Source organism: Budorcas taxicolor, chromosome 17, assembly GCF_023091745.1.
Source record: "Budorcas taxicolor isolate Tak-1 chromosome 17, Takin1.1, whole genome shotgun sequence".
Lineage (NCBI taxonomy): Eukaryota > Metazoa > Chordata > Mammalia > Artiodactyla > Bovidae > Budorcas > Budorcas taxicolor.
The window spans coordinates 30,167,926-30,187,842 of NC_068926.1; the positions used below are offsets into that span (position 1 = coordinate 30,167,926).

The 19,917-nt window shown below is 35.8% G+C and overlaps 1 protein-coding gene and 1 non-coding gene across 3 annotated transcripts in view; both read right to left on the minus strand.

Moving 5' to 3' along the window:
* ABHD18 (abhydrolase domain containing 18) overlaps positions 1-19,917 on the minus strand; it is a 40,364-nt gene continuing 20,447 nt past the window's right edge. Inside the window, exons 6-13 of one of the 2 annotated variants that reach the window (XM_052654691.1) lie at positions 19,588-19,674; positions 18,198-18,223; positions 12,025-12,163; positions 9,384-9,473; positions 8,639-8,740; positions 3,925-4,303; positions 3,011-3,173; positions 1-201 (exon numbers count right to left, since the gene is read on the minus strand). In XM_052654691.1, coding sequence (XP_052510651.1) covers positions 150-201; positions 3,011-3,173; positions 3,925-4,303; positions 8,639-8,740; positions 9,384-9,473; positions 12,025-12,163; positions 18,198-18,223; positions 19,588-19,674 — 1,038 coding nt within the window. In that variant the 3' untranslated portion in view covers positions 1-149. The remainder of the gene's footprint in view (positions 202-3,010; positions 3,174-3,924; positions 4,304-8,638; positions 8,741-9,383; positions 9,474-12,024; positions 12,164-18,197; positions 18,224-19,587; positions 19,675-19,917) is intronic. The other variant, XM_052654692.1, reaches the window with a different exon arrangement.
* Positions 11,828-11,961, minus strand: LOC128062700 (small nucleolar RNA SNORA42/SNORA80 family). Its single transcript, XR_008200850.1, has one exon. It is a non-coding gene; the product is annotated as a small nucleolar RNA SNORA42/SNORA80 family (small nucleolar RNA).

Here is a 19,917-nt window from a genome sequence, read left to right on the forward strand (position 1 = left end):
CAGTTGACTGATTTGTAATACTGAATTCCAGGCTCAATTGACAGCAGGTAGAGTATATAGTGCTGTCTGCTTGTTCTTCACATCATCAAACGATGAAGCTCCTTTTGTGAGAAACATGATGGCTCCACTGGCTACATAGAGTGATCCCATTAGTTAGCGTATTTATGGAGAAAGCGTTCAAATGCATCATAGATGGCTCGCCTAAAATTAAACATGAAAGAGAAACTACAAGTAATTGGCAAAAAAGGGGGACAGACAATGCTTTTACTATAAGTTATTTCCAAATACCCTGTGGCTTGCAACCTGACCTTGTCTCCAAACAGGCAGGTGTGTGAGGGTGTCTGGATCCATGTAATTGACCACTACTGGAAAACTTCAAATGTGCTTCCAACTGATGGTTCAGAAACTGATGGTTTATAAACTCAAGGTTGATAAAAGCCATCTTTTCTTGAGAAGCACTTTCTTTGTGCCTTAAAATTTATATTATTTATATGAATAAAATATGAAATGATAAAGTGAAAAGGAACTGGTTCTTTCTATTCTTTCTACTTGTTGAAAATTAACTGGCTTTGTAACTTTTCAAATGTCATATTCAATCTGTTTCATAGATTATGATATAGCAAATGAACTCAAAAGCCTTAGTTCCCTACATTAACTTAACTTTTAATATTTTAATTGGAGAGAAATAGTCACATTGAGCTGGCCCAAGTTCATAAGATATTATTTGTTAGGCTTATTTTGGCTTTTTTCCTATTGTCAAATACATTTTCATTGTATAAAATTCAGAAAAAGAGAAAAAAGTCATAATCCCATCACTCTAAGGTATCTATGTTTAATCTTTTCCTACAGGCTTTTTTTTAATGCTCATGTCTGTATTTTTACCCAGTTTAAATAATAACTGAGGAACTTCCCTGGTGATCTGGTGGTTAAGTGTCCACGCTCCCAATGAAGTGGGACAGGGTTTGATCTCTGGTCAGGGAACTAGATTCCACATGCCACAACTAACACCTGGCATAGCCAAATAACTAAAAAAATTTTTTAATAAATAAATAAATAATTGAGATCATATTAATATTAATCCTATATTGTACTTGTTTGACTAAGCATTTCCCCACATCCTTAAAAAGATACTAAGATTAAATTTAAAACTGACACCTGCTATGGACCGTGATTTCCAGTTTGTCGGAAAGAAAAAGTTTTGTATCATTCTTGTGTGGCTCAAAAATATTTGGCTCAAAAATTTATAAAATGAGGCCCGAGGTTGCAATCTGGGCTACTGTACATGGTATGAGAAGGGTTAGTAAAGGTATACATATGCATTTTAAATCATTTGAATAGTGTCTTACTCACTTGTACTATCAACCCAAACAACTTAACCCAAATTCTTAGAGCACACAAAGGATTGGCTTGTTTTACTTTTAAATCTGATGAGTGATAAGGGTGAATTCGTAAAGTTCTGCTATTCCAGTGTCATCTAAACTTCGTTAGGTTTTAAAGTGACTAGTGGGGAGTATAAGTCCAATAGCTTAGTATTTATTCCTCCTGAGCAAGTTATTTAATCTTTTTTGTTCCCCTGTATTTCTGTATAAAAGGGGGATATTAAAAGTACCATCAGAAGAAATCGCTCTAGTACCTGGCACATACTGATAGCTAACATTTCTTTCTCAAATGAAGCCTTCAAGTGAGCACTGAGGAGTTTTTATAGCTGACTTTGATTACATCTATTCTTCTTAATGCCTCTCAGTCATACTCCCACATAGATACACAAGAGTAATAAAATAAATTTGATAACAATTTACTAAAGCAAGCATGTGCGTTCCCTGCATTCACATGTAACAGAACTTTAGACTCTTCTTGGGCAACCCTAGCAACCTTCCCTACACACAGTTTTTGTTTGCTTTTGTTTTAGTTTTGCTGTGCCAGAGGGTCACTTGAGTGTTCGGTAAATAGTCTGCTCACTCACTAACTAACTCACTGCTTTACAAATGAGTATTTTTTTTTTTTAAAGATCATACTATAAAAAAAGTGTTACATTCTTGAGGACATTACAGACTTGAAGAATTAATCTGTACCTCAAGAAGACACCTCTACATCGAACTACATAAGCAACAACATACAGATAGTTATTTCTTAGATTAAAAAAGAGCTAATAACATGTCAAACATACCAACATGATATGACTGTCCAGTTGGCAGTTTTGGAACACTGCACAGGGCACTGGTCTAACCCCTTGATGTGAACTGATTTAACCATTAATGATAAATATTCCAGTAATAACTGTTAACAATCAAATGAACAGAAGTAGAAATAAACTGGCATAACAAAAAACTAGAATAATAGCATAAAAGTTTTTGTGAGTGAGTGAGTGAAAGTTGCTCAGTCACGTCCAACTCTTTGGGACCCCATGGACTGTAGTCCATGGAATTCTCCAGGCCAGAATACTGGAGCGGGTAGCCTTTCCCCTCTCCAGGGGATCTTCCCAACCCAGGGATTGAACCCAAGTCTCCCGCATTGCAGGAAAGCTTTTTTAAGTTCTAACAAATATGGATTAATTCAAGATTATTAACAATAAAATCAGTATTTCATTTCTCATTTAAGGTTCAATATTTACTGGCTGCTGGAACACACTGCTAGATTATTCCACGGGATGCTCAGGTCATTCTGAGAGAACATCAGAGTGGAGTGAAAAATTCACGATGAGTCAAAGCAAGTTTTACAAACCCTAGTGTTCCTCCCTGCACTCTAAAATATCTGGCTATTAATATTTGAAGAGGGTAAAACCACACAATAAAAACACCTAACATATGCTATTTCCTAGTTCTCTAGGAGGAAAAGAAAATAAGACAAGGTAGGAAAGAGTATCACAATGTGAGAATTGAGAGAAGCAGGAAGGAAATAAGAGGACTAAAATCTATAAGACAAATATCAATTTTTTTATATTTATTGAGGAAAAAAAAAATCCCCAAAACAAACAACAAGTAACAGACACCAGTCAGACCAATCATCTTACCTGAAGAGTCCTTGTTTAAAAAGATAAGCACTAATATGACCCCCTTCTAGATATCGGATTTCACAACCAGGCCAAATTTCTTGTAGACTTCGAACTCCTGTTCGTGGAATATAGGCATCTTCTTTGGCTTGAACCACTATGATGAGGCTTGGGTCAACTGGAACTAGGTATAGGATTTTTTAAGATGAAACATATATACTTTGAAGAAGCTCTAAATAAATACTGGTAACCATATTGAAAAGTAAAATGACACCATACAATGCAGTAAGTATGCAAAAAATACTTGCCAAACTAAAACTTTTGATCATTAAGTTAAAAATCAACTATACTGGGTTTTCCTGGTGGCTCAGTGGTAAAGAATCCACCTGCCAGTGCAGGAGACATGGGTTCTACCCCTGGTCCGAGAAGATCCCACATGCTGTGGAGCAAACTAAGCCTGTGTGCCACAACTACTGAGCCTGTGTGCTAGAGCCCGGGAGCTGCAACGACCGAAGCCTGAGCACCCCAGAGCTGAGCACGAGAAGCCGCTGCAGTGAGAAGCCCATGCAACTAGGAGAGGAGCCCCCACTACCTGTAACTACAGAAAAGCCCACTTGGCAATGAAGACCCAACACAGTGAAAAATAAATAAAATTTTAAAATCAACTATACTAAACCATAACATTATAATACTCATCTCTAATACAATGAGATGAGTATTCTAAAGAAGATACAAACCCCAATGCTTTTAACAAACTAATAAAATGGTCTTGGATTTTCATGGATAAAATGCAAATATACATTTAAATAACTCACTTATCTCAGAAAACACATTGTGGAGCCAATGATAAATGAAATTATAGCATACTTTAAAGATACTTTGCACATTTTACCTATCATCAGCATATATTCTCAATTTCATATAAAAATTAATACCTGAGAAATTTGCTACATGAGTACATTCATCCATAACTCCTTTCATAAATATTAAAGATTCTTTCTGAAGATTGTTTCTTCTTTGTTCTTTACTGAGTAGGTGGCATGACTGAGGACGACAACTTGTGTAACTACTTTTGTTGGTTGAAAGTGTTTGATTGAAGCAGTCCATCTTTGAGGTATCTTGTAACAAGAGTCCTTCTGATGTGGCACTGATAGATGTTCTACTAGATTTATGGCATTCAACAGGTTTTGGGGACACAGCTTGGTCCGTCATATCTAAATTTAAAGTTCTAGAAACCAGATTAAGGTTAGTTAGCTTGTCTGCACTGCTAGGGAAGCGTTTCACGAACTCTTGTCCCATTTTGAAAGAATCTGTCTGAACATATGAAAGAGAGGAAAATGTCATTTAATATAAAATAGGATTTTATGTAACAACCTTGTCAAAACAAAGAGAAAACACATATATCCATCAAGGAATAAATGGACAAGTAAAATATAATATATACATATAACAGATTATTACTCAACCTTAACAGGGCATGAAATTCTGACATACGCTATGCCATAGATGAACTCTGAAGACATTCTGCTATATGAATAAGCCACACACAAAAGGACCATATTGTTTGATTCCACTTTTATGAGGAATCTAGAGTAGTCAAATTCATAGAGACAGAAAGTAGAATGGTGGCTGCCTGGGGCTAGCAAGAGGGATGAACAGAGTTTAGTTTAATGGATACGGAGTTTCAGTTTAGGAAGAGGAAAAAGTTCTGGAGATGAGTGGTGGTGATGGATGGAGGTGATGGTTACACAACAATGTAAATGTACTTACTACTACTGAACTGTACACTTAAAAATGGTTAAAACTAATGAACTGTACTTTTAAAAACGGTTTAAATGGTAAATTTTATGTGGTATATATTTTACCATAATTAAAAAAAAACAGAAAAAAAGGTATACAAATCTAACTGAGGACTAAGACAAATTATATTTTATTGCTAAATGTTTCCTACTAAATGGTAAAGAGTATCATTTAGCCTGTGACACATTTTGTTTTGTTTGTTTTGGCTGCACCACTAGGCTCACAGGATTTTAGCTTCCCAGACGAGGACTGAATCTGGGCCCCGAGCAGTGCAAGTGCAGAGTCCTAACCACTGGACTGCCAGGGAAATCTTGCTTGGGTCATGTTTGCATTATTACAGTTTTGAAATCCATGATTTCTTTTAACCTTAGAACTTCTAAAATTCTCAGGAGTGCATCCTAGCAGTAATACTTCAGTCACCCCAAATTCTTTTCTTAGGCTGAACTAAGAAAAATTAAAAATTATCAAGAAAAATATTAATTATTAAAATTCCCAAAGTATAATGCACACTAAATTTAAGAACTTACAATTTAAGTAAAAATAAAGTTTGTCAGATACCAAAAGCAGTCAAAGAAAAGAAAAGCCTGGGAAAATATACTTGCAGCTTATATGACAAACAGCTAACTGCCTTTACAATACTGTAGTGGTTTTTGCCATACATTGTCATGAATCAGCCATGGGTGTACATGGGTTCCCCATCCTGAAAAGTTTTAAGAATGCAGAATGTCTGGTAATTACAAGTATCTCAAAAGCTAAGATGAGAAAAATACAGAAAATAAGTACTCATTGAATAAATTTTATTTGCTTTGAGGGAGCCAGAAATGAGTCCCTTCCAAGAAATAAGTAATAATGATAAAAGATGTAATTAATACACTATATCTCTTTTAAGCCTAAGCATGCATTTCACCTCAGGACAATTCTGATTTTGACATTCTTAATTTCCTTTGTCTAGAACAGGACCCCATTTTAAGCCATTATTTGAACAGAGTTCATAATCTAAAGCCATTTTTTTCCACAGGATGTATTCATTTTAATACAGAAGCTGCAAAATGGCAAATGACTAAGTCAGTTAAAAAGAATCCATGGCATAAATATCAATTAACATTAATTGTCAACAAACTTCTACATGAAGCCTAAAAGCTGATACAGTACAGGTGAGAACTAACATGATTCTTCCATGTTCTCAGACTTTGTTTACTAAATAATACTGTTATAAGATCTGAAAAGAAACTTTAATGGGTCTTCCTAAAGCTGCATAATTTTCCAAACAATTTTCCTCTGATTACAGAGCCTGTTCATTCCTTCATTCCTTTTTCCTTTTTTCCATGAAGAGGTTTTTTTTTAAAATTTTTTATTTTGCACTGAGGTATAGCTGATTAACAATGTTGTAATAGCTTCGAGGTGAACAGTGAAGGGACTCAACTATATATGCATATGTATCCATTCTCCCCCAAACTCCCCTTCTATCCGTCAATCCTTTTTCAGTCCTTTAACTTTTGAAATATTTTCTTGACATTTTTCCTTGGCCTCAATCAGCCTTGCCAATTTCTAAGCCAGTGCAGCACTTGCCAGAAACAATGGAGTAAGGACTAAAATAACTGTTGTAAGGAAGCCATGTGGATCTTTTGCAAGCCTCTACCACAAAATACTCAGCCCAGACCTGTACATCAAACATCTCTGTAGAGGCCTTATGCTTGAGTGAAAGTGAGTGTTAGTTGCTCAATTGTGTCTGAATCTTTGCAAGCCCATGCACTGTAGCCCATCAGGCTCCTTTGTCCATGGAATTCTCCAGGCAAGAATACTGGAGTGGGTTAACACTTCCTTCTCCAAGGGATTGTTCCCACCCAGGGATCGAACCTGGGTCTCCCGCATTTCAGGCATATTCTTTACTGTCTGGGCCAGGAGGGAAACTTGAGTAGTCTCTAATTTTGTCCTGGGATTATTAGCCAGTCACATTTTCAGGTGACCCTTGGTTGGTTGTCTTCTTTAGCTCTACCATACACTTTTGAGATAAGGCTTAAATTCTGTCATGTACCTCAATTTCAGATTCCAAGCTCATGCTTGGAGGAATAAATATTATTTCTTTAAGGAATATTCTTCCTTTCAAAAGGGACTGAGATGGTTTGATCTCCAGATCAGACCAGCATGGCACTTGAAGTCATCGGCACTTTTCCTCCATACTGGTATTTCCCCTTCACTCACTCACCCTTCCTCACTGACCCCCTCCTCAGCCCGCACTGCCATCCCACCTGCATCCGGCCCCTGGGGCCACACTCTGCTGACCCTCCCTCTGTCTGGGGCTCACATGGTGGGGGTGTGTGAGAATCAAGGGTGGTCCCTGCCACTCCTTGCAAAGCACCATGGCTGTCTCACCTGACACTGGGGCAAAACCTCTGCAGTGGGTGCCACCAGCCTCCCTGACTCCCAACTCACCCAGATTATCAGTAACTTTCAAACTGAACGTGCAAAACTTTAAAATTCATGAAAAGAATGGCTACGTTAGGAGAGTAATCAGGAAGCAATTCATTTCCCTGAAAATTGGTAAATTAAGGGAAAGAATTAAGCCTTTCCTATATGAACTGAGGGCTTCCCTCACGGCTCACAGGCAAACAATCTGTGTGCCAATGCAGGAGACTTGGGTTGCATCCCAGGGTCAGGAAAATCCCTTAGAGAAGGAAACAGCAACCCACTCCAGTATTCTTGCTTGGGAAAGCTCACGGACAGAGGAGCCTGGCCGGGGTTGCAAAAGAGTCGGATGGGACTTAGCGACTAAATAACAACAATATGAATTGAACTACGAGACAACCAAAATAATTAGCAAAGGAAGTGACTTTTTAAAATAAAAGTATCTAAATTAATAAATGAAAAAAAAAGACAGAATTAAATCAGCATTTTGCAACTCTCAATTTAATAGACATAGGCATTAAGCATCAACGGCTGCTTACACCACAGGAAAGAGCAGCCAGACATTACCTGCTTCCTATACTCTTAACAAAGAACATGGAGGAATATACATGAGAATACAAACAAAAATCTCAGCTGTGAGAAACTCTATAGGTAAATAGCCCATGTTCTTCAACAGATAAACTATAATGAAAAGAAAGGAATGAAGAAGAATTTATAGATTAAAGATACTTAAAAGACACATCAAATAAAAGGTGTATCTAGGAATGCGTATTTGGACAATAAAATTATCTTAAAGACAAAAGGAAGTAATTACTATAAAAATCAGGATGATGATAACTGAACAGTAGAGGGAGGAGGGCCTTTTGATTAGGACACATGAAAGAGGTTTTTGGGTTGGGTGCTAAGTGCTGAGCTGGGTGGTCAAGTTCTGTTCTTGACCTATTACAAATGCATTGAAGGTGAAGTGAAGTTGCTCAGTCATGACTCTTTGCGACCCCGTGGACTGTAACCTACTAGGCTTCTCTGTCCATGGGATTCTCCAGGCAAGAATACTGGAGTGGATTGCCATTTCCTTCTCCAGGGGATCTTCCCAACCCAGGGATCGAACCCGGGTCTCCCGCATTGGAGGCAAACACTTTAACCTCGGAGCCACCAGGGAAGCCGTAGTAAGCTATACATTAGCTTTGCATGATTGTGGTTAGGACTCTGTGCTCTCACTGCCGAGGGCCTGGGTTCAATCCCTGATCAGGGAACCAAAGTCTCACAAGTTGTGCAGCAAGGTCAAACAAAAAAAAAAAAAAAAAAGAAAGAAAGAAAAAGAGACAAATATATATATATATATATATATATATATATAAATTTGCAGTTCTTTTTAAAAATCTGAATCATTAACCATGGTCAAAATCCACCCCCCCATGTTATGCAAAAGTTAAAAATACTTACTCCACAGTATTCAAGCATGTGAATAATTTCTTCTTCATAAACTGTCTGTGTATAATACTGCTTTTCTAGTTCCCTCCAATTAATTGATTTACTTAGCACGCCCTGAAATAACAAACTACATTAAGATCAGATCACATCTGTAAAGCATGTTGTCCAATAGTTTGATTATTCTTACTGTGCAGAAAAAAAATTAACAAAGCAGGCTTGAAATTTCCTATCTTTGGACAAGCCTACTTGTAAGGTTGGACCTTAACTAGAGTCTGGTAATTTAACTAGTAAACAATAGTTCTTTACCCTGATATAAAACTTCCTAAATGGGGGTCACTGGGCCTAAACTGCTGATACAAACAATGCAGTTTCTACTAAATATTGGATTTCCTTCTGGAATTTTAGTATGTGAGGCTGAGAATACCCGGACTTCAAGGCTAAGGTGAGTTTCATTGATGGACAACAATTTGTACCTATTGTCATAACTCACTGTTGAAGGAATTAAACACATTCTGAAAGACTCCTTTGGAAGCTTATGCTTGGTTTCTTCTGGACTGTACCCTGTGTGCCTTTTTCCTTGGCTGATTTTATAGTGAATCCTTTTGCTGCGATATGTTTTAGTTGAGAATATGAGTACATATTGAGTCCTGTGATTCCTTCCCGTGAATCTCCAAACCTGGGGGTGATTTTGGGAACCCTTAAAACTATTATGTTTAATTATATATAGTTATCTAAATATTAACTGCAATTAAATTACCGTAGTGAAGACCCCAGATGCTGTGGACCAAGACAGACATGGAATCAATGGCATGGGCTTAGGCCAGTTGGATACTGCTAAGGAAGCCATCTGTAAGATAACACAGAGAGATTCAGTTTAAAGTTCACAGTCATTAAATGAAAAATATTTAATATTAAGAAGTACTTTGGGAGTGGGATGGGGCGGGAGGTGGGAGGGAGGTTTAAGAGAGAGGGGACAAATATATACCTATGGCTGATTCATGTTAGATGTATGGTGGAAGCAATCACAACATTGTAAAGTAATTATCTTCCAATTAAAAAAATATTTTGTATAGTAGTTGGTGAGATAAGACATAAACACAAAGTCTCTTAAACACTCATGAGAATGTCTCGCAACCTCTCCAAATTCCCCAGATCATAAACTCAACAATGACATATAATTGCCTCCTAAAAAACCAATAAAGTATATTAGGAAATTTTAAGTATTTTTAAATTTTAAGACCCTTCACAGAAACCTACTTTCTGCTGGGTAAATATAGAGCAAACATGCTGGGATGTAGATCCTGGGCAGTAGGCTAAGCACACTCATTACTTAAGTGACCTGCTCAGGTGGAGCAAGACCATAAGTAAAAATCTCAGACTTTTGAGGTTGACTGAAAGAGGTCAAGAATTTGGTAAACTACAAAGCAGATTATATAGCTGATATAAAATGATATAATATGAGAAGTGAAATGTTACTTTTGGCTAGAGGAATTAAAGAAGGCTTCATGAAATTTGGTTGTCTTTTGGGGGAAAAGATAGATGGTGTCTTGTCTTCTACATAAAGAAGATGGTTTGATCAAAGGCAGATGGTGAGAAATACAGAGTCTGGTGGGGAAACAGCCAATATACTTCAGTTAGGCTGGTCAATAGGGCATATGTACCCAGAGGAGTAGGGTGACAGGTAGGGCTAGAAAGCTTGATCAGGATCAGATCAGAGGTTCCTTTGTTCCATAGATAATGGGGAATTAACAAAGAGATGGAACAAAGTAGTGTTATTGTCAAAGAATTGATTCAATGAAGCTAAACAGTATTTTATAAGATTGATTACAGAGGGTGAGATTTGAGGTAGGGAAACCAGTTAATAGGTAGAAGTCCAGCTTATAAGTTATAACACTCTGACTTAGGTCATAAAAATGGAAACAGTACTAGACAGGAAAATGAATCTTTTCCCACATTTCAGTTTCAGTGTCTTTAGTTGTTTCAAATTTGAGTTTTTGGAGCTAATTTTATCAGTTTCAGCCTTTGGTGACTGCTTTGAATTTGAGTAAGTTTTTAAACATAATCTTATAATTCAAATGAATTATAAAGAATATGTATCTATAGATATAGATATAAATGCACTGGATGATTGTTATGTCCAAGAAATGAGCCAGAGGGTCATGTTCCTGGCTCTCACTGAATCAACTGCTTTACAGAGAAAATGGACTGCTAGACAAGCAATCACAATGCAAAGAAATAAGTACATGTTACTGAGAAATGAAGTGTGGTCTGAGAATCAGGAAGAGCTTCCCACAGGAAGTATGCTCTAATCTGGAAGCGGAAGGGCAAGCTGCTACCTGGCTAGGTGATAAGGGGTGAGGGGGCAGTAGAGGGATGCACAGGTAGTGCCAGTTCCATAATAAAACCTTTGGCAGGTTTTAAGCAGGAGAGAGCAGAGAACAGATTCAGGGGGACCACACTAGTTATAGTGTGGGAAGAAGCTCTTAAGAAAAAGATTGAGGAGAGAAAAGACTAAATGGAGAAACCAATGAGGAGACTGTACACTCTAGAAAGCAAAGGTAAAATAGGTTGATTGTATGGGGATGAAGGGAACAGATAATCGAAAAGTGTTTTGCAAATCAGCTATCTTCAGGAATTTAACAGCAAAATAAGGCATTTATAGTTGAGATCTGAAAAGCTAATTTTTATTATCAACTTTTAATAAAATATTAAATCTAATACCTGAAATATAGCTGTGAAGTAAGTAGTAAAATCAGTATCTCCATAAATCACAAAAAAATCATTATTTAATAGTTGGAATAAAAGTTTAGAATCTGTTCCTGCAGGATTTCCCTGGTGGTCCAGTGACTAGGACTCTGCACTCTCAATGTAGGAGCCTAGGTTGGATTCCTGTTCAGGGAACTAGATTCCATATGCTGCAACTAAAAGATGCTGTGTGCTGCAATTAAGATCTGGAGAAGCTAAATAAAATAAATAAGAAGAAATATTAAAAAAAAAATTGGTTTCTGCTTTCACCAAAAGTAAAATTAATTCTATACCTAAAGTGATTTCTTTTCTTTTGGCCATACCATGCAGCATTAGTTCCCTGACCAGGGATCAAACCCACACCCCTGCACTGGAAGCATGGATCTTAACCACAGGACCTCCAGGGAAGTCCCTAAAGCGAATTTCTAAATAATTAGATTCTCTAGACCTTCTACCCACTTCACAACCCTCTTCAGTGCTCACAGCCCACAGGTAAGGAAACAGGGCAATAGTTTGAAGCTGCAGTTTTCTCTAGCATGGGTCTACCGTGAGATGCCCACAGAGGACAAGCCATAAATCCATTACCATGCTTGATTCCATAGATCTTATAAACATAACCACAATTAAATATAAGTTGAAATGAAAATGCTTACGTGTCCTCCCATGGATATTCCGGTCATTCCTAGAGGTCCATAACCCTCCCTCTCTAGCCAGTGCAAGAGAGCTGCAGATTCTAAAACAAGAGCTCCTCCCATCACAAAAAGGTCGGACACGTTTTTTAAGCTGGACCTTCTAGCCTCACAAAAGAAAAGAGAAAATTATTTATGTTTTTACATTTTTATACACACAAATTTACAATAGGCAGCCAAAATGCATGCTTTTCTTTTAAAGGACCAGATAGCTAAGTATTAATAAGACAATGGTATAAATTGATAAAATTAAATTGCTGCTAACATTGTTCTACATATTAATCACCTAAAACTTAAAAAGTTGTATCTGCTCTACAACATACAACCTTCATTGAATTTCAACTACTGAGCTATTTTGAAATCCAGAGGAGAACATATTATTTATTTGACAGAACTTAAAACTGTTAAAATATGTATGGGAAAATAATATTTCTGTATTGTCAATTTTTAGTTAAATTACCACATCAATAAAAGGAAAAACAAATGTACAGTTGTCCATTCTTAGGAAAAAAAAATTACAACAGAGCTTAAAGCTCACATTAAAAAAAAAAAAAAATATATATATATATATATATAAGAATTGAAACCTAATACTAGATAATTTTTGTAGAACCAGATCAAAAAACTCTTAAATTTGTATGGAAACACAAAAGACCCTGAAAAGCTAAGGCAATCTCAAGAAAGAAAAATGGAGTCTGGAGGAGTCAGACTCTCTGATTTCAGACTATACGGCAAAGCTACAGTAATCAAGACAATATGGTAATAGCACAAAAACAGAAATCTAGATCAATGGAACAGGATAGAAAGCCCAGAAATAAACTCATGCACATATGGTCATTTAATTTATGACAAGAGAGGCAAGAATACACAATGGAGAAAAGACAGTCTCTTCAATAAGTGGTGCTGGGGAAACTGGACACCTACATGTAAAAGAATGAAATTTGAAACTCTCTAACACTATACACAAAAATAAACTCAAAATGGATTAAAGACCTAAATGTAAGACCAGATACTAAGAAGTCTTAGTGGATTTTCCTGGTAGTCTAGTCATTGAAAATCTGCACTTCCATTGCCAGGGGGGTATAAGTTTGATCCCTGGTCGGGAAAATAAGGTCCCACATGCTGCGTGGTGTGGCCATAAGATTAAAAAACACAAAAACCTATTAGAGGAAAACATAAGCAGAACACTCTTTGACATAAATCACAGCAATATCTTTTTTTTTTTTTTTTGGCTGCACCACACAGCATGTGGAATCTTAGTTCCATGACCAGGGATTGAACCTGTGCCCCCAAGCATTGGAAACACAGAGTCTTAACCACTGGACTGCCAGGGAAGTCCAGCAATATCATTTTTGATCCATCTCCAAGAGTAATGAAAATAAACAAATGAGGCCTAATTAAACTCAAAACCTTTTGCACAGCAAAGGAAATCATAAACAAAACAAAAAAACAACCCCACAGGCTGGGAGAAAATATTTGTAAAAAAAGCGACTGACATAGAGCCCACGCAGCTCTATATGAAAAAAAAAAAAACACCCACTCAAAAAAATGGGCAGAAGATCTAAAGAGACGTTTCTCCAAAGAAGACATGCAGATGACCAAAAAGCACATGAAAAGATACTCAACATCACTAATTATCAGAGAAACACAAATCAAAACCACAATGAAGTAACACTGCATACCAGTCAGAATGGCCATTAACAAAAAGTCCACAAACAGTAAATGCTGGAGAGGGTAAGGAGAATAGGAAACTCTCCTATACTGTTGGTTGGAATGTAAATTGGTATAACCACTAAGGAGAACAGTATGGAAGTTCCATTAAAAAGTAAATAAATAACTACCATATGATCCATCAATCCCATTCCTGAGTATATATCTGGTGAAAACCAAAATCCAAAAGGATACACTCATCCCAGTGTTCACTGCAGCACTATCTACAATAGTCAAGACATGGAAGCAACCTAAATGCCCACTGATAGAAGAATGATAAAGATGTGGTATATTTATACAATGGACTGTTTATTACTCAACCATAAAAAAGAATGAAATAGTGCCATTTGCAGCAACATGGATGGATCTCAAGATTATTGTACTAAGTTAGTCAGACAAAGAAAGACATATCATATGCTATCACTCATACGAGGAATCTAGTTTTAAAACAATACAAATGAACTTATTTACAAAGCAGAAACAGACTTACAGGTATTGAAACTAAACTTATGGCTGCCAAAGGGGAAATGTGAAGGGAAGGAATAAATCAGGAGTTTGGAATAAACGTGCCCACACTACAATACATAAGATAGATAACCAACAGAGACATACTGTATAGCACGGGGAACACTACTCAATATTCTGTGATAACCTATATAAGAGAAGAATCAAAAAAAGAATGGATAGATGTATAACTGAATCACTTTGGTGCACACCTAAAACTAACACAACACTGTAAATCAACTATACTACAATAAAATTAAAATAGTAAAAAAGGAACAAGGCAACAAGAACAAAAGGAAAATAAATAGCAATGTAAAAGAATTCAACCTAATACTAGTCTCCTGAATTACTGAAATCTTGACTATTAGAAAAATAATTTTTATAAAAATATGTTTTGATGAATTTAAACACACCAATTCAACTGAAACTTTCTGTTTTAGAAACTGATTTTACATACAAGTATTTACTTGTAAGAATTATTTTACTACATATTTTTAGAATCCAGAACCATTCTTATATAATGATTAAAAATATGACTTTATTACTAAAATGACCAAGTTATAATCTATTTTCAAAATTTAATTCACATAAAGACATATTCCTATAGGAAACATTGCCAGAATGTATAAAAATTCCCTTTGTCAATGGTTATTATATATAGAATAATTATGTAGAATTATTATGTGCTTAATAGAATAATTATGTGCAAAGAACCAAGTGCCATAGGAATGCAAAGCTTTGAAAAACAGAACTCTGGCTCCCAGAAGACCTTATCTCCACTGTCCTACCACATCCTCTTAGAGTTAAGTCCACAAAGCAGCTTTCTCTTTATAGAAACTAGGCTATCTTTTGCCAAAATAAATTATATTCATCATCATAAAAAGGCTATTTATCCTTACATTGGATTTCTATCCTTGTTCCAATTTTCTATTTATGATCATAGTTCTCCTGATTACTTATTTTAGCGTGGTATGGAAGTTTGAATTCTTAGTTCCACTTCAGTTGGCTCTTTTTCATATAAGTTACTAATGTAGGTTCTAGGACAGTGGTTCTTTGTTAGCAATGGACTGAGTCTCAAATAGTTTAACCATTTTTGCTGAAAGCAGGCATAGATGGCTTTGAGAGAGAGAGAAAGAGAGAGATGAAAGTGAGAGAGAACTTTATTATAATTTAAGTTATAAGCAATTTCTTAGGATGAATTGTTCAAGAAAAACAAAATAAAGTATTATATTTCTTGGGTATATAATATCTGATAGGATAACTTATAAACATAATTCTCAACAATCCTTCATGGAAGAAATTATTTAGTATTCCCACATCATAAATGAGTTAGGCCGTACAATTAGCAAATGGTAAGTTATGATTCCAAAATATGTCTATGACTCCAAAGTCACAGATTTCCTATTAAACCTACGCTGCTTCTTAGAACTCAATAACCTCTTGCACTTTTTAACCACTTATATGACACACCTAGTTCTGAATTTATGGCATGGCTCCTGAGTAAGAATTCTTGAACTATTTAGTTGTGCATTTTAACTTTTCTCAAGGTTTCGAAAGGAAATTCTAAACTATCCTTCACAGAATATAGGCTGGCCTCCACTGCACTGTGCTTTTGTCTGTACCTCTTTCATGTTCTCACGACTTTATAAAGACCTATGGTGGTGGTGGTTTACTCGCTAAATTGTGTCCATCTCTTTGTGACCCCATGTACTGTAGTCTGCCAGGCTCTTCTTCCATAGGACTTCTCAGGCAAGAATGATGGATTCGATTGCCATTTCCTTCTCCAGGGGATCTTCCCAGCCCAGGGATCGAACTCAGGTCTCCTGCTTGGCAGGAGGATTTTTTACCACTGATACACCTGGGAAGCCTGTTATAACCACTTTGAACACGTGACTTCTTTCTCCCCAGCACTTTCCATTTTCCTACTTCTTCATTTGCAGGTCTGTCATTACAAGTTTAACATGCCCAAGGAAGAACTTTTGATCTCTTACCCACAATATCCAATTTTTTAACAAGTCTTACCATTTCAACTTGTAAATTTTATCTAAAGTACATTAGTACTTCTTTTCATTTCCCCTGCTACCACTGACTTTAGCCAAATTTTCCCCTGCATTATTGAAATTAACTTATATGCAGAGTACATCCTGAGAAACGCTGGGCTGGAGGAACCACAAGCTGGAATCAAGATTGCCGGGAGAAATATCAATAACCTCAGATACGCAGATGACACCACCCTTATGGCAGAAAGTGAAGAGGAACTAAAAAGCCTCTTGATGAAAGTGAAAGAAGAGAGTGAAAAAGTTGGCTTAAAGCTCAACATTCAGAAAACGAAGATCATGGCATCCGGTCCCATCACTTCATGGGAAGTAGATGGGGAAACAGTGGAAACAGTGTCAGACTTTATTTTGGGGGGCTCCAAAATCACTGCAGATGGTGACTGCAGCCATGAAATTAAAAGACATTTACTCCTTGGAAGGAAAGTTATGACCAACCTAGAGAGCATATTAAAAAGCAGAGACATCACTTTGCCAACAAAGGTCCATCTAGTCAAGGTTATGGTTTTCCTAGTGGTCATGTATGGATGTGAAATTTGGACTATAAAGAAAGCTAAGCGCATAAGAATTGATGCTGTTGAACTGTGGTATTGGAGAAGACTCTTGAGAGTCCCTTGGACTGCGAGGAGATCCAACCAGTCCATTCTGAAGGAGATCAGTCCTGAGTGTTCATTGGAAGGACTGATGTTGAAGCTAAAACTCCAATAATTTGGCCACCTGATACGAAGAGCTGACTCACTGGAAAAGACCCTGATTCTGGGAAAGATTGAAGGCAGGAGGAGAAGAGGACAACAGAGGATGAGAAGGTCGGATGGGATCACTGACTCAATGGACATGGGTTTGGGTGGACTCTGGGAGTTAGTGATGGACAGGGAGGCCTGGCGTGCTGCAGTTCATGGGGTCACAAAGAGTCGGACACGACTGAGCAACTGAACTGAACTGAATTGTAATAGTCTCCTATGTGAAGCTACTTTACTACTACTCTTGCCCCAGTAAGCCAGACAGGCCTTTAAAAACATAGATAGGATCGCTCCTTTGCTTGAAATTCTCCAGAGGTTTCCCAATGCACATATAGTAAAATTCGAAGCACAGTTGTTGTTGTTTAGTTGCTAAGTCATGTTTGACTCTTTGTGACCTCATGCACTATAGCACGCCAGGCTTCCCTGTCCTTCATGATCTCCTGGAAGTTTCTTTTCATTATATCATGTCCTCATATCTAATACTGCTTCAACCATGCACTCACCCCCTATAGTTCTTTCTCCCATTTATCTGCTTCATTTTCTTCATGGCATTGTAAGCACCTAAAATTATCTTTTATTTTTATATAGCTCCCATACTAGAATATAAACTCTATGAAAGTAAGAACCTTGTAGTTTTGTTGCTATCTTACCAGTGGTTAGGGTCAAATATCTATTGAATGAACCAGAATCAAACACAATATATTAATAAATTACAGAAACATAAAAAAACTGATTTAAAATTTCATCATTTTAAAAGACAAGAAAAAAAAAGCTTATCTTCAGATTACCTATAATACACATTGCAAAAATAAAAAGAGTAGTGTTTCATTTCACAAACTAAATGTACCTTAAAAAGGGAAAGTCTTTTAATTTCTTTGGTTACAGTTTTATAAATACAATATATCTTTAGTCAACCTATTAAAATTTCTTTTTTATCTTTTTATTAGACATTGCAAAAAGCTTAAAACAACAATTTAAGATAATATGTGTTAATTTTTCAGTTTTATAACAGAAAATCTTCCCCAATAACACTTGGATATTAAACTTAAAAATGGTTAGCCTACCAAAAATTTCAGAATTGCTGAAAATTTAGTATAAAGACTGGAAAATGAAGGTAACACATACTTACATTTGGTCCTTGGGTTTCCTGCAGCCATTTAAGGATGTGGGTCAAAGAGAAAGTTTTACAATAATTAAATATACTGTGTCTCAAAACACATTAACTTAAGCAAAACAGTTAAATTTGAAGACAATTTAATGCTGAAATAACTATTTTCCAGTTATCTCATATAGGCTGTTCAAGTTTTTCAACTTAAGTCTTTTTCTTTTTTAAAAAAGCTTAATTGAAATATAGTCACAACCAGACAATTCACCCATTTAAGGTGTACAATTCAATGTTTTTAGTATATTCAACAAGGTTGTGTAATTGTCAACATAATTTTAAAATGAAGTTTATTGATTTCTTTCTTCATGTATACATTTTTATAGACAATCTTGAAAATACAGAAAAGCATGTTTGAAGAAAAACTATTTTATCTACAGACAACCATATTAATACTTTGGTATACTTCTTTCCAACATTTTCACTTCTGCATAGTTTTTTTTTGCACAGTTTTTTAGTGAACTTTCTGTTCTAGGTTTTTTTATACCTATGTCATATCATAGTTTTATACATTATTTTTGCATTAAAATACCTTTCATTCATTATTGTAAACTTTTAATAATAACTCGCTAAAATCTACTGAATGACTGTTTTCAAGGTTATACAGGTGGTAAATGAGAAAAGTAACAAACATAAAATAACCAATCATATAACATTCCAATGTTATAAACCACAATTTAATTAACCATTTTTCTACTGTTAGACATTTAATTTATTTCCAATGGTTTTAACCTGAGAGTAAACTTCCCAGAATTAATATGCCTCTGTCAAGGGATATGAGATTTTTAAAGGCTCACAATGCATATAGTAAAAATGCTTTTAAAAGGTTGAACAGTCATCAGTAATGAAAGTGCCATTTCACAACAGCCTTATGGTTACTGTGTTTTATTTTTTAAAATTTTTTCTAATTGTTGCTTTAACTTTACATTTCTGTTATTACCACCAACGCTGAACATTTCTTTATATCTGTGCATCAGTGTCCTTCCTTCTTCTGGGAATAGTCTGATGTCATCTTGAAATTTAAGTTAAGAACTATTTCTAAACCTCAAGTGATATTTAAATGTAAATGCATTTGAAATATGAGCTTACTTAGTAAGTCAAACACTTGACTTCCTGTATAAAACTCAAAGGAACCAGAAGGGCAGTTTATCTTTATTATATAATAGAAATAAAATCCATAAATTGCCTTTTAAAAAGGTATGAACAATTTTTCACTTCTTTTCATTCTTGCTTCTTAAGAATTTTCTGAACTGACAAATTTCACTACTGTAGAAAAGCTGGATAGTATCTATCATTCCTTTTGATAACTAAATCTATAAATAAATAAATAAAAGATCTCAAGGTATTATAAAAGGATATAATAAGGGTTTTCTAACAGCAAAGAGGCCATTCGGGCTTCTTTAATCATAGGACGAGCCATTAGTGTTCGTCGTCTCCAGTAATGCTAAGGAAAGAAAAGATGACATACTTAAGAATACAGTAAGTAAATTAGAAGTTTGAGATTAACATATACAACTATATATAAGATAGACAATTAACAAGGACAAGTAGCACAGGGAACTCTAGTAAGTATTTTGTAATAACCTATAAGAGAAAAGAATGTGAAAAAGAATAGATATATGTATATGTGTAACTGAATCACTTTGCTGTACACCTGAGACTAACACAACATTGTGAATAAACTATA